Source organism: Lactuca sativa, chromosome 1 (genome assembly GCF_002870075.4).
Source record: "Lactuca sativa cultivar Salinas chromosome 1, Lsat_Salinas_v11, whole genome shotgun sequence".
Taxonomy (NCBI): Eukaryota; Viridiplantae; Streptophyta; class Magnoliopsida; order Asterales; family Asteraceae; genus Lactuca; species Lactuca sativa.
In genome coordinates this window covers 88,600,116-88,615,639 of record NC_056623.2, presented here as the reverse complement: position 1 = coordinate 88,615,639, position 15,524 = coordinate 88,600,116, and the positions used below count along the sequence as shown (strand labels likewise).

Sequence of the window (15,524 nt, the reverse complement as noted above, 5' to 3'; positions counted from 1 at the left end):
TGATCTTATTCTTATAGTAAACAAACTAGACACCATCCATAAGTTTTTTTAGTGGCTTAATCAAGAGTTTTCCATTAAAGATCTTGGCCGGTCAAGTTATTTTCTCAGCCTCAAGGTTACCTATGATAACTCTATTTTGTTCTTAAATCGATTCGTCTACATATATACATGATGTTCCTGTTAGAGCGAGTTTTCCTAATTCTAAACTGGTCGTTACTTCGTTGTCTACTACCAATTGTCTCTCTAGTGTTGGCACTACCTTTTTCTGATCCCACTACTTATCACTCCCTAGTAGGTGCTTTGTAGTACCTTTTGATTACACGTTTGACTTATCTTATGCAGTTAACAAAGTGAGTTGGTTTTTACATGCTCCGAAAGTTGATCACTTTTAGGCCGTTAAAACGATTCTACGGTATGTAAAAGGCACAATTTCCTTTGGATTGTTGTTCACCCATTCCTCAGCTCCAGTTGTGCTTGGTTATCCGGATGCCAATTGGTCTCGTTTTCTTGAGACTTGACGGTTCACTTATAGGTGTTATATTTTCCTAGGAGACAACCTAATTTCGTGGATTGAAAAAAGTACCCTAGTGTCTCTCGCTCAAGCTACGAACTAGAGTATAGTGCCATGTCAAACACCGTTGCTGGGATTTTCTAGGTCACTCATTTTCTTTGTGAGCTTCATGTCTTGCCACCAAATAGACCGACCCTTTTGTGATCGAAGTGTTATCTTTCTCAGTCAAAACCTTGTTTCACATAAGTGGGCTGAACACATTGACAGTGGTTGTAATTTTGTTCGGGAACTTGTTTCCTCTGGAGAGCTTCACACCCGTTTTGTGCCTACCAAGCTGCAATTGTCGAATATCTTTCCTAAGAGTGTCCCACAACCTTTATTCGAACACTTCCACTCTAAGCTTCATATTGGGCCTCCACCGGTTCGCTTGAGGGGGGTATTAAGGATATATTGTAATATCTTTTAAATTAGGAATATATTTATTGTAATTATCTTTTTCTTGATTTTCTTCATTCTTTGTATTATATATACTTAATAAATTATCCTCCAACGTAGTGCATTTATCTAACCATACATAACATAAGGCAGCCAACCTACCTTTTTTGTATTTTGGACTACCTGTTAGAGCATAATCTGTTTACCAAGTGTATTCAAAGATTACATTTCATTATGATAAACATATAACACCCAAAAATTTCAAACCAATTTAAACTTTTTATACATATCAAGTTCATCAAAAACATTACAACTTTGTTTTCAAAACATTAGTTATCAGAGTTTTTCCTAGAAACATAAATATAATAGGAGGAGCTGTACGATCACGCTTTCGCCTTGCCGCGATCCTCTGATGTACCTGAAACAATAAACTGAAACTGTAAGCCCGAAAGCTTAGTGAGTTACCCCCAAAATACCGATACACATATAGTCCACATAGCAATATCAACATTAGCATATCATATCAATAAAACAGAATAGCATGTAACGGGTCCACAACTCTACAGACTGGAATACCCCTGGGCCTACAATGTGAGTGTGGAATGCCTGCCGAGCCCTCAGCTCACATCTGTATTGCCACCAAGCCCTCAGTACGAGTCTGGAATGCCTACCGGGCCCTCAACTCGTATCTAGATTGCCATCGAGCCCTCAGTACAAGTCTAGAATCCCTACCGGGCCCTCAGCTCGTATCTGGAATGCTCCCGAGTCCTCAGTATGAGTCTGGAATGCCTACCGGGCCCTCAGCTCATATCTGGCATACTCCCGAGTCCTCAGTATGAGTCTGGAATGCCTACCGGGCCCTCAGCTCATATTTGGAATGCTCTAGGGTTTGTTGGCTACCGCATGGAGCAATACAACCTCAACCCAACCCACATAACATATAACATAACTACTGAGCATGCAATAATCATATAACATCACAGGTAGTCCTATAGGTCTACCTAACTAGCATAACCACTAGCATGCAACACTAACTCACACTCAACATTTAACACTACTAGGATAGCATATCCAATGGGCCGGCCTTGGTGCCTTAGACCCCTTAGTATAGTGAGGATAACTCACCTCGAAGATGTCAGCTCGGTAAATAATCAAAGTTTTCCGATCACTTGTCAAAGACTCCACCACTTATTACCATAATATGACATGCTCATAAGTCCTTCACCTTATAAGGTGCTCCATAAACCACTAGTCAACCCCCTGGTCATAGTCAAAGTCCCCAATCAAGGTCATCAGTCCTTGTTGACCTTAACTCGCCGAGTACACTTGGGTACTCGCCGAGTTCTCTGGAGCACATTCCAACTCGCCGAGTCATCGGAGTGACTTGTCGAGTTCCTTTGAATCTTCGATCAACCCTTAAGGCCACTCGTCGAGTTCCCTCCTTAAACTCGATGGACATACATGCAAATGTGTCCTAGTTAAAACTCATCCGACTCGCCGAGTTGTTCTTGAACTCATCGAGTCTCATGGCAATCTTCATCGGACTCGCCGAGTTGTTCTTCCAACTCGTCGAGTTCACGACCATCTTCAAGTGACTCGCCAAGTCAACTGTGCGACTCGCCGAGTTCATTTAGTCATTTTATCATGCAGACAACTTTTAAGCCATGGCAAGGCCCCAAATTGCAGATCCAACCTCCTTAGGTTTGCTTATCACGTAAAGTTGCAAACTTTACGTGCATGCAAGGCTCCAATGTCTCAAAAAGCCCAAACTATGCTTGAAATGGGGTTTTACACATAGGGAGGGGCTCAAACTTGCCAAAACTAATAACTTTATGGTCCCTTAATCCTCAGAGAGTTTAGATCTGAAGTTACAACTTTAGATCTTGGCTTACATCCTAGAAAATGACTTTATAATCCAACCAAGAACCCTAATCTCCAACCAAGGAGGTCTAGAACGAAATATAAAGAGGATAATAGCTGGATACCTTCCCTAAGAGATGACAAATGGAGTAGATTCGGATTTCCCCCAAGCTCCTTGCTTCAAACCACTTGCTTCCCAAGCTCTTTTCACCAAAATAACCTTCCAAGGCTTCAAACACACAATGAACACGCACACACACGTATTAGGGTTTGATAAGAGACTACAAAGAGGCTGAAAGAGGCTTGTGTTCCCTTAAATAGGGTGCACACCCCCGGGATTTAGGGTTTTAGCTGCCAGATCCTACTCACTGAGTCCCAACATGGACTCGTCGAGTAGGTTACTTAACCCGCGATCCTTCCTACTGCTAATCGACAAGCAGACCCTCGACTCGTCGAGTAGGGCTTAACCCTAAAACTCGCATTTTGACAATACCTGAGAATTTGGGGCGTTACAAAACAAGATAAATATTATAGGAATGGAATTATAACATTCCAAGTGTAAGCCCCAAAAAATAGAAAGGTAACTACAATTAAAAAAAAACGCTAATGATTATGGTGTTCAAATAATAGAACATAAAAGATCAACAATATTATTCGAAGAACGACATGGACAAAGCGAGATTACAAAACTCGAAAACGAAAAAAATACAATGACAAAGTATTTTATCTAAATATGATGGTATGCGACCTTGTTTGGTTGAACAACATTCGAGATTTAAAAGTTACACAAAGAGAATCAAATGAAACACATGCATAATGATGCGATCCAGCCCAATCAGGAAGCCCAACCAACAGCAGCCCAAGAACATCGACCCAAGAGAATTATCAAAAGACCCAGTCGATTCCAAGACTGAAGAACTGGTCAATCAGTGGCCACCAGTGTAATTTCCCTTTTAAGTCTGCATGCATTTCTCCATGATACAATGAACTACCCATGTTCCCTGAATAACTTGCACGTTTCCATATTCAGTAGAATTAGGATTGAAGAGCTGAAGGTCTTTGCTTCCGTTTCCCGGAAAACTATCAACCGAGACACGTGTGTAACCCCCACAATTACTTCTGATTGCATATAACGGTGATATCCAACCCTCCGATACACATTCTGCTACCACTTCTCTCTTCGCCACCGACCCACACCTTCCCAGTAACAACCCTACTTCCGCACCGGACATCGACAACTTACGACTTCAATTCCCGTCTCTCTCCGACGCTTTGTTATTTGGGTTACAATCACCTCAAGCCGTACGTGTCACTGGTTACATCCCCGGCCAGTCGGTAACTACCCTCGTGGATTGTGGAAGCACTCACAACATCATCCGAACCCCGCATCGCTGCCCTCCTTAACACTACATCGACACCAATCACCCCATTCACAATCATGGTCGACAATGGACAATTTATTGAGTGTAACAACTTCCTTCCCAGCACACCACTTGAGCTTAATAAACAAACCTTTCAAGTGCCCCTCTTTGTGTTACCAGTAGCAGGAGCTGATGTTATTTTAGGCCTTGTATGGCTTCGTTCACTTGGACCAATCCTGGCAGATTTTTCCTTTCCTCAAATCTCCTTTATTTTTAATGGGTCACCATGTGTCCTAAAACGAGAACCGCTGGCATCTACAGCTTCACCCAGTTCCATCCATACACTGATCAGAAAAAACTCTGTGGCCTCCCCACACACTATGATTTACCACCACCAAACACATACCCCTATCCCACAAAGCCACCAACCCCATCTAGATCCCTATATCGAATCCCTTCTCACAAAATGTAACCTTTTATTTGACACACCTCATAGCCTACCACCGTCTCGCCAACATGATCATCACATCCCTCTTCTTCCCAATACTCAACCCATCAATGTAAAACCATATCGTTACCCACATTATCAAAAAGAGATTATGACCTCTCTAATCACCGAAATGCTCACAAATGGCATTATCCAACCAAGCCACATCCCATACTCGTCCCTAGTACTTCTAGTCCAAAAGAAGGATGACACTTGGCACTTTTGCGTCGATTACAAGGCCCTCAATGCAGTCACAGTTCGCGACCATTTTCTTATACCCACTGTTAACGAGCTACTCGATGAACTCCATGGTGCCACAGTTTTCTCTAAGATAGATCTTCGTGCCGGCTACCACCAAATCCGGTTTCCCCAGCCGATATTCATAAAACAGCGTTTCGTACAATAGATGGCCATTACGAATTCAAAGTAATGCCATTTGGCCTTACCAACGCCCCTTCGACATTCCAGGATGCCATGAACGATCTCTTCCGATCAGCGCTGCGCAAATTCGTTCTAGTTTTCTTCGATGACATCCTTGTCTACAACGCCACCATCAACAAACATTATGAACACTTACAGTTCGTTTTTCAGACACTCCTGAACAACGATTATCACGCCAAGGCCTCAAAGTGTCAATTTGCTGCTACATCTATTCCATTCCTAAGGCATATTATATCCTCCAACGGTGTCGAGGCAGACACAGAGAAACTATCAGCGATACAAGCATGGCCCACACCCACCTCCTTCACTACATTGCATGCCTTTATGGGCCTTGCAGGCTATTACCGACGGTTTGTCAAAGCCTACACCCAACTCACTGCCCCGTTAACGGACCTCCTAAAAAAGCCCACCTTTTCCTGGAATGAAAAATGCTACCACTGCCTTCGCTTCCCTCAAAACAACAATGACCCAATCGCTTACCCTCGCACTTCCTAACTTCTCCAAACCCTTTGACATCACCACAAATGCCTTTGGAATTGCAATAGGTGCGATTCTAGCCCAACAGGATAAGCCTATCACATTTTTAGCAAGAAATTATGTGATAGAATGTAGGCACACTCCACATATATTAGAGAAGTATACGCCATCACTGAAGCCATCAAAAAGTGGCGACAATATCTCTTAGGTCACAAATTTCGTGTCTACACCGACCACCATAGCCTCAAACACCTCCTGACATAAACAATCCAAACACCTGAACAACACAAACGGCTCGCGAAATTGTTGGGATACGATTTCGAACTACACTACAAGCCTGGTAAAGAAAACAAGGTAGCCGATGCCCTTAGTCACACCGACCCGCCACAACTCATGGCTCTCACTGGACCCACAACCACTTGGTTGAATGACCTGCGTTACTATTACACGAACCACCCTGAGGGCAAGAGTTTGATTGCAAAATTGGAGCACGATTCATCTTCACTTCCAAATCATACACTTCACAACGGTTTGGTATATGTCCATAACCGCCTTCTTATTCCTAACATTCCACATGTACGTTCCTTACTTTTGAAGGAATTTCACAACTCTACACTTGGAGGACATGCCAGAATACAAGCTACTGTTCGTAGCATATCATCTTCTTTTTATTGGCCACAACTCAAGCAAGAAGTTACCACATTCATTAATCAATGTTCCACGTGTCAAACCACCAAATACCCCACCCACAAACCTTACGACCTCCTCCAACCCCTCCCCATCCCAAATAAACCTTGGAACGACCTTAAAATGGACTTCATTACCCATCTTCCACCCTCCAATAGCAAAATGACCATATGGTTCATTGTTGATCGACTCACAAAATTTTCCCATTTCCTAGCCCTCCCTACCCACTTCATGGCTCACTCCTTAGCCACGATCTATCCACGAGATATCTATCACCTCCACGGGCTACCCAACTCCATTACATCAGATAGAGACCCCGTGTTCTTAAGCCATTTTGGACCCAACTATTCAAACAATTAGGCACAAAGCTCCGACATTGAAGTGCCTGCCACCCTCAAACGGATGGCCAATCGGAGGTCGTCAACCGTTGCGTCGAGTCGTACGTTCGAGCCTTCGTTCATGATGAACCCCGCTCATGGCATCGTTACTTATACTTAGCAGAATTTTGGTACAACACTAGCTTCCATTCATCTACCCACATGACTCCATTCAAAGCTATGTACGGACGCGAAGCGACTACTATTCACGACTATATCCCAGGCTCCAACACTACACCTTCCATTGATGCCTCTCTCGTGGAACATCAACGTCTCATTGAACTTCTCAAAACAGCCCTTTCGCAAGCCCAAGACCGGATGACTAAACAGGCCAACAAGAAACGGATGAACAAACAATTTCAGGTGGGTGATCTGGTTTATCTCCGCCTCCATAATTACCGACACCATTCAGTAGCAGCAAGAGATAATCAAAAGCTCTCTAAAAGGTTCTTCGACCCTTACAAAATTCTCGAACGAATCGGGCCAGTCGCCTACCGACTACAACTACCACCCATGTCACGAGTCTACCCCGTCTTTCATGTATCTCTCCTCAAACAGAGCCATGATCAAACAATAGCGACAAAATTTCCCAGTGAATGGCTATCCGATTTAACAAATAACTTAAAAAATGACATTCCAGTTCCAGAGCAGGTCCTCCAACACCGCCAAATAGATCCACAAACCAACCAGATGCTCATCCAATGGAAACACCAGATCCATCTGAAGCAACCTGGGAAGATTCAAGAGAATTCAAACTTTGGTTTCCAGATTTCATTACCGGACTTGAGGACAAGCCCGATTTCGAGGAAGGGAGTATTGATGCGATCCATCCCAATCAGGAAGCCCAACCAACAGCAGCCCAAGAACATAATCGACCCAAGAGAATTATCAGAAGACCCAGTCGATTCCAAGATTGAAGAACTGGTCAATCAGTGGCCACTAGTGCCATTTCCCTTTTAAGCATGCATGCATTTCTCCATGATACAAAGAACTACCCATGTTCCCTGAATAAGTTGCACGTTTCCATATTCAGTAGAATTAGGATTGACGTATTGTTGCATTAGTATTTATAGGATTGTAATTTGTTATTAAGGAAGATATCAGGAAATTGCTCCAATACATGCTTCTTACTCTTGTTTCTTGGGAGAGTAACCATCTCAAACCACGTTATATCACATAATATAAGATACAAGAATTAGAAACCACAAGAATTGGTGTAAATATATGGTGTTCATAAAAGAACATGATAATTTGGTGAAGGAGCAGCCCTCACACAACTATATTTGCAAGACCAACAATTCTAACAATCAAATCAAGATATTCCCCATGCGATCTCATCTTGTCCAAACAACTCTCTAGCTTTTTTTTAGAGCAACAAACGCACACACCAATTAATTCTGCCTCCAGTTCTACACCTTTTTTCCAACGTCATTTTGCATGTCGGAAAAAAGACAAACCTTCTAGACTGGTTCGTCGGTGGGACAGCGAGCCAAGATCCGATTCGTCAATCGGCGAATCCATGCCCCAAAGGCTTCCACAACACCAATTCCGACTACTTCTGCGTCTGCCACGTCTCTAACGAATTAGCACTTTTGAAGCTTGCTAACCAGGGTTGGAAGCTAAATTCAGTCTTATAATAACATAAGAAAGTTGTGGAGTGCATAGGCCCCTTTAGAGATAGGGGCTACTTTCAAACTGTATCAATGATTGTGATCCTCATTGTGTACATGGGACTTGAATCCTTGACGACATAGGGGCGACATCTTTCCAACACACTGAGAGGCTACAAGCAGTGGCGGAGCCAATGGGTTAGTAGTGGGGGGCAACGACCCCACTTAAATGTGGGTTCCACCAAGTATATACATAAACAATAAAAAAAATAAAAAATTCTGAATAGATGGTCCCCTCTAAGAAAATCATGTGCACCCACTTACCCCATTTGAAAGGTGAAAGTTGCGTATTATTTTTCTTTCTCTATTCAGTTTCAACAAAAGCATCTCTCTTCTTTCATCGTTCTTAAACCTAGCTGCTCATATGCACTGCTTCTGATGCCGTCCACAGAGATCAGAGACCGGAATGAGCTCGTTTTTTCGGGCTCTCTCTAAATCTGAAGTCTAAAAACAACCACAAAGCTCGTCCAGACATTTCTCAGAGGGGTAAAAGACCGGAATGGTCTTGATGACTTAAGAGTCGTGATCGACCGGAGAAAGTTTGATGCCCTGACTGTCGAGACATTTGGAGCACGCATAGAGAAGCTTATTTGGTGATAGCATTTTTATAATAAACATGTTTTTATGAGTATGAGGTGTGTGTGTGTGTGTGTTTGTGTTTGTTAAATCATAAATGCTAATTGTTAATTGTTACAAGCAGGGAGAAGTATTTGCAGCTGTGTGAGATGGTTGATGATGAAAAAGTTGATATCTCAAGCACGGTTATCGATGAAGATGCTCCGTTGGAGGATGATGTGGTACGGAGCTTGAGAACCAGCCCCATACATTCTAGAAATAAGGACCGCACTTCCATTGATGACTTTGAGATTATAAAACCGATTAGCCGTGGAGCATTTGGGCGCGTCTTTTTAGCCAAAAAGAGAACCACAGGAGATCTTTTTGCTATAAAGGTACCTCACTCTTTCTCTTTCATTTTCATTCTTTCGTTTGTTTATTATATATGATGATAATATATTTATATTTAATTTTTTTTTGCAAGTTCTTAAGAAAGCTGACATGATCCGGAAAAATGCGGTCGAGAGTATATTGGCAGAGCGTGATATTTTGATATCCGTCCGCAATCCTTTTGTGGTAATAATAGTAACATATGATGATGATGTTTAGTAATATTGTCTTCCTTTAGGCTTTAGAAAATATAATCAAATATAAAAACTTAAATTGTGAAAGGTCCGTTTCTTTTATTCTTTTACTTGTCGCAAAAATTTGTACCTTGTCATGGAATACTTGAATGGCGGTGATTGATATTCGTTATTGAGAAACTTAGGCTGCTTGGATGAAGATGTTGCTCGTATATACATTGCATAAGTGGTATGTTTTTATTTTCATTTCATTTCTTATCAAGACATCGTACCTTGAAAAATCTACCCAATACCAATTATATAATATAAACACTACTAGAAAACTAAGGCAATAGCTACGGCACAATCCGTAGGTATTCCGTAGGTATAAGGCAATACCTACGGATTTGCTACGGAAAATAGCCTGTAGCATAAACGCCCGTGGGAAATTTGTACCTACGGACTAGCTACGAACTAGCTAAGGAATATTCCGTAGGTATAATACCTACGGATTAGCTACGGAAACGAATTGCTACGGAATGCCTACGGAATAGCTACGGAAATACATAGCTACAGATTTGCTACAGATTACTGACGGAGCCCACTTTGACTAACATTGACTTTACCACCTACGGATTTCCTACGGCTCACATTACCTACAGATTTTCCGTAGGTAATTACTTTTTATTTTAAAAAAAAAACAGCAAAAAATTATAAAAAATCCATTTTTTTCTGTCCAAAATATTAAAAAAAACATTACATTAAACTTATAATAATATTGAAATTCAACCACAAAACAAATAACATTACAATAAAACTAATAAAACTAAAAAAATATCAAATACAAATACATATTACTAACATTGTCTAATACTACATTAAATGTATCTAATAATACACATTAAAAGTGTCAACCACAAATGTTTAACTAAGTGTTTACAAACATAAAACTAAGAATTATTTGGTGGATTACTCGGCAATTTACCGGGTGAGTTAAGTCGAGTCAATAAAGGCCGACCTGTGTTCTTCAATTTGAGTTTTGAATCAAATGCCGTCAATTGTTCCTGTTTAAAACACCATAATCAATGATCACAAAAAATACAAACATAGCAATGTACTTTCAAGTATTTGTTTATTATGCCATAATTAGGAACATTTTTGAAAGTACAACGCTATAAGCAAAACAAAATGAAAGTAGGATGTTATAATAAGCATGTATATCTTGCATTTAACTAGCTCAAAAATTAAAACACCTTTCCTTCTAATAATCATGTTGTTGAATCACTACAATAACCGACTCATTAAAAAACCATAATTTGAAACTAAAAAACATAATTTTAAACTAAAAATACATTTTACTAACCAAAAACATTACATTAAAAACCACATTACAAATTGTAAATACAAATTGCCAATAAGGTTAGGTACACTATCAAATAGACGATCATTAACCTATCAAATGAAAGATACAAAGGTTCATTAAACTAATCAGTTTTGAAGTCTTGTTTACCATTTACATTAGTTCATCAATTAGAATACCTGGATAGATGGACAGTTCTACAAGTATTCTTTGGTGTAGTTATTTGAAGCAGCAAAGAGAAGCCCAAAAAACAGAATCTTGGTTTTAACTTTGCTATCCTCACACATATATCGTTTGCCAATATCCAAAAAAACCTGTAAAATCCATGATATGAATAGTGAATGCTCTAATTTCCATCATTAATAAGAAAAAAGGTTCAAATCCATGACACAGCCAAAATGACTTGTTTTTACAACATTTGACATAATAACTAGAGTTTAGAGTAGAATCTCTCTTTCCAAACAGATAGTTTACATAGGGGAACTTTTATCAAACACATGGTGTGCACTGCATTATTCTGAAAATAAGAAAATTTGTGAGAGCAATAAACTTACGCTGGCAAACCCTTCAAGCTTTTTTCTTACAGACACATTGTCCCCGAAAAGCCTTGAAGTTTAAAGACTTGAAGAACCTAAACAACATGCTGGTACCCATAACATTCTAAAGCTCCAATTACATTAAAATTTGATAATAGAGATAGTTGAGCAATATTCACCTCAATTTTGTTGTCATAGATGAAATTCAGTATACAAACCTGAAACTTACCATTTCAGAAAAAAAAAATACATGAGATAGATAACAAAATAAATCTAGGGTTTCACCTTTTTGGAGAAGAAATCGACCAAAGAGAAGAATGTCGGAGGAAGTGTGCTCCCGGAGACAATCGACCGACGGAGGAATCGCCTTGTGGAGAAGGAACGGACGTCGGAGAAGGAAGGAACGTCGAGAGAAGGCAGGAACGTCGAGCAACGAAGAAGAAATCGACGGGAAAGGAAGGAGCACCGAGGAGATGCGATGGCGATGGCGCTCCGGCAGCAGCGTCGACGAGAAGCGACGGGATGGAGCACCGGCGTCGGAAAAATGCAGGAGGCGTCACGGGAGAGTCACGAGACGGCGTTTTTTTTTTTTTTTTTGGTTCTCTAACAGGTGAGGATAGAGTCAGAAGACGCGTATAAGGGTTTACACGCATATAAGGTTTCCTACAGCAAAGCTACGGACAAAAAAAAAAAACGGACTAAAAAATGGTTGCGGGGGGGTTCGAACTCGCGTTTAACAAATTGGTAACCCACATACTTACAACAAGGCCGGATATATCACTTCCATTCTAAATTGGGTTCCAATTAGCTTTATCTTCTTAATAAAAAATAAAGAAAGAGAAAATGACAAAAATAGCCAATTACACTAATTGCATTACAAAAATAGCCAAAAAAAATCGGGATTACAAAAATAGCCACCCATTTCGCAGATGAGAAGGCCCCATCTGCGAAATGGGCATCTCATCTGCGAAAGTACAAGTGCCTGAAGCACAGTTGTGCTTCAGGCACTTGTACTTTCGCAGATGAGATGCCCATTTCGCAGATGGGGCCTTCTCATCTGCGAAATGGGTGATTTTTAGGTATAAAAACGTTTTTTTTTTTTTTTTTTTTCATTTTCACCATTCTCTACACAAAAACTCTCTCTAACTTTGGGCTTCTCTCGGAATTTTGGCTAGTTTTTGAAGAAAATGGAAGATTATGTCAACAATCCCGCAAATATGGTTAGATTTTAACTCTTTTAATGTTTAAAGTTTTTTTTTTTTTTTTTTATCAATTTTTGTATTATTTAGTGTTAAAAAATGGTAATTTTGTTGTGTTTGATTGATAGTTTTAGTATATTTTTAGTATACTTGAAGTTTAAATGCAAGTAGAGACAAGTAGAGACTGCGTAGATAATGTTTACAATTTGTTTTTGTAGTTTTTTTAGTTGTTGTATAACCTGAAATCTTGTAAGTTTTTTTAGTAGAAACTGCAAAATAGTTGTTTGTATATATATTTGTCATATAACATTTGTATAAGTTGAAAATTTGTCGTATATATATTGTTAGAAATTGTTTTTATTTGTCGTATAAGTTGAAAATTTTGTATAAAGTAGTCGTATAACTTGGAAAATTGTTAGTTTGGTTGTCGTTTTATTTTTAAATTTTTTTGTTTATATGGTTATATAATGTTAGTTTTAATTAGAAAGATAAAAATTGTTTATATATTTATCGTTTAAGTTGAAAATTTGTTTAAGTTGAAAATATGTTTAAGTTGAAAATATTTATATATGATATTGTTTTCTATCGTAAATATATTTGTTGTATAACTTGGAAAATTGTTTATATATGTGTATGTTATTGTTTTTTATCGGGGAAATATATATATATTAGTAATTAAGAAAGTATTTGCAGTTCGTAATCATATATTTAAAAAAAAAATATTTTTTAGTTATCTAATTTGTTTTTGTGTTTTTTTTTTGCAGCATGATTTTAGTTTAATGAATACGAAAGCCTTTGCGAACCTAAAAGGCTCTGGCGGTAACATATAGGAAGTCTTTGAAGTTTTAGATGATGCCCGACGTGCTATTTTCAGAAATACCGTCTTTGGCTATTTTATTGATGTCCCTCGTTTACAAGGGGACGCTTTATTGTTTCATAAAATGTTTCTTCATCAGATCCGGCCGGACCCTGTTTTATCTCCAGATGGAATAAAACGTTTATATTTTCGAGTAGGCAATACCAAAATGGTTTATGGGCCGGAAGAGTTTTGTTTGATTACCGGCTTCAATTTTGGGGAGTATCCAAAAAACATTGGGAGAAAAGGGTCGGAAAAATTAATAAGCAGTAAAAAAAGATGTTTACTGCGTGAACGGCTATTTCCGGACCATACTAATAGTTCGGTGAAAATCGGCGACCTGAAAAGTTTAATTTTAAATCAAACATTCTTAGCACTTGACGACCTTGATGCAGTTAGAGTATGTTTGATATACATTTTGTGTGAAGGTTTTTTGGGCAAAGAAGTTAACGATCGGGTGCCACAAGATTGGTTTTTTTTGGCTGAGAATTTGGATCTCTGGAATAGGTATATTTTCTTTACGTTAAAAGTTCTATTTTATTAAAGTTATAATTTATATAATAATCAATTTTGTTTTTTTTTTGTTTTGTTAGCTTCGCTTGGGGTAGCTATCTATGGGATTTTACTTATGTTGACCTTGAGGATACGTGGAATAAGATACATCATTATTTATCACTTCCTGAGCGTGGTCAAACTTTAAAGTATTCCGTCTCAGGATTTACGGCTCCAATTAGGGTATAAAAATTTTATTTTATTTAAATTGTTTTATTGTTATATTTTTTATTTTAATTTTAACTTTTATTACTGTTATTGTACAAAATTGTAGATATGGATATATGAGATGATTCCGGCTGTTCGTGCATGTGGATTTGCATTGAGAAAAAATAAAGACTTGCCTCGGATGAAAAGATGGAGCGGAACAAAAAAATTGAAATGGGTTGACGTGAACAAGATTTGGTCAAAGATGCAGGTTTAAAAATAATTCGTTTATTATTAATAAAGTTGATTATTATAGTTTTATATGCATTTTTAATATGTTTAATTTTTTAGGAGGGGCTACCACCAAGACAAAACATGTTACCGGGTGATGGTGAGATGACATTTTTTTATTATATGTCATTTCAAGAGTATGTATATGGTGAAGGGAAAACAGTTCCATCCCCAGTACGGGACCATTTTAGGAGACAAGACGAATCTTCGTCTAGTATGTCGTCCAGTGGTCGCTCTCATGGTAGAGGTCGGGGCAGTGGGAAACACAAGCTAGACGAGTTGTTGAAACGGGTACATGCACTGGAGCAACATGTGTTTATGAATCAACAAAAACCTACAGAGGTTTTTGTTGAAGAAGTGAATAATGACCAATTTTGGAACGACATTTTTTTTGAGGACCCGACAGTGTCACAAAGAAATTATGATGAACAGGTTAGTTACACGCTACATTATTTATTAAATTTTATTAACATATATGAATACCTGTGTTCATATTTTATATTTGAAAATATAGGTTGTGCAAGATGAAGAGATGAATAAAAACAATACAACTCAAAATGTTTTTGGTGATACTCAAGACGACAAGGTTGTTATAGATGTTACCTTTACGATTTTAATAATTACTTTTTAATAAAGTGTCTTTCGTTATTAAGTAAAAAGTTATATTTTTAATGTAGGTGTTGGAGGAGAGTAATCAGTATGCGGGGAACAAATTTGATGATGATGTGTTTGATGTAAACGATTATAGTGAAGTTAAAGAGGTTATTATAGTTACATTAATATTATATTAATATTTTGTTTATTTAGATATTATTGCTTATTAAATTATGTGTATTTCGTTATTAAGTATAAAGTATTATCTTTAATGTAGGAGTGGGAGGAGAGGAATGACAATGCAGGGAACAAATTTGATGATGATGTGCCGGATGAAGACGAACTAATAATAACGGGAAATGTATATTATTTTCATGATGATGATGATGACAAAGAAGTTACACCCGATAAACCTAGGAGTCGAAAACCATCACAATTTTTATGCACTCCTTACACCGAGGTATTCGTTTTATTTATAAACTGATGATTTTATGTTTATGTGAATTATCTATGTTTATGTGAATTATCTGAAAGATATACATTTAAACATATGAATATTGTTTTT

General features: G+C 38.5%; 1 protein-coding gene and 1 long non-coding RNA gene across 6 annotated transcripts; one reads left to right on the top strand and one right to left on the bottom strand.

Moving 5' to 3' along the window:
* Positions 1-10,208: 10,208 nt before the first annotated feature.
* LOC111896972 (uncharacterized) lies at positions 10,209-11,958 on the bottom strand. 5 transcript variants are annotated; one of them, XR_002852059.3, is made up of 5 exons: positions 11,606-11,957; positions 11,500-11,538; positions 11,339-11,427; positions 10,964-11,098; positions 10,209-10,488 (listed from the first exon to the last, which is right to left on the bottom strand). It is a non-coding gene; the product is annotated as an uncharacterized LOC111896972 (long non-coding RNA). The 5 variants fall into 5 exon arrangements; XR_002852058.3 differs by having other exon boundaries at positions 11,339-11,415; positions 11,606-11,956; XR_008232412.1 differs by having other exon boundaries at positions 11,339-11,538; positions 11,606-11,958.
* Positions 11,959-13,259: 1,301 nt separating this feature from the next.
* LOC128127013 (uncharacterized) lies at positions 13,260-15,291 on the top strand. Its single transcript, XM_052765198.1, has 5 exons — positions 13,260-13,882; positions 13,969-14,345; positions 14,426-14,797; positions 14,880-14,951; positions 15,043-15,291. Exons 2-5 carry the CDS (start codon positions 14,217-14,219, stop codon positions 15,154-15,156), a joined length of 687 nt encoding a protein of 228 aa, XP_052621158.1. The 5' UTR covers positions 13,260-13,882; positions 13,969-14,216; the 3' UTR covers positions 15,157-15,291.
* Positions 15,292-15,524: the final 233 nt, after the last annotated feature.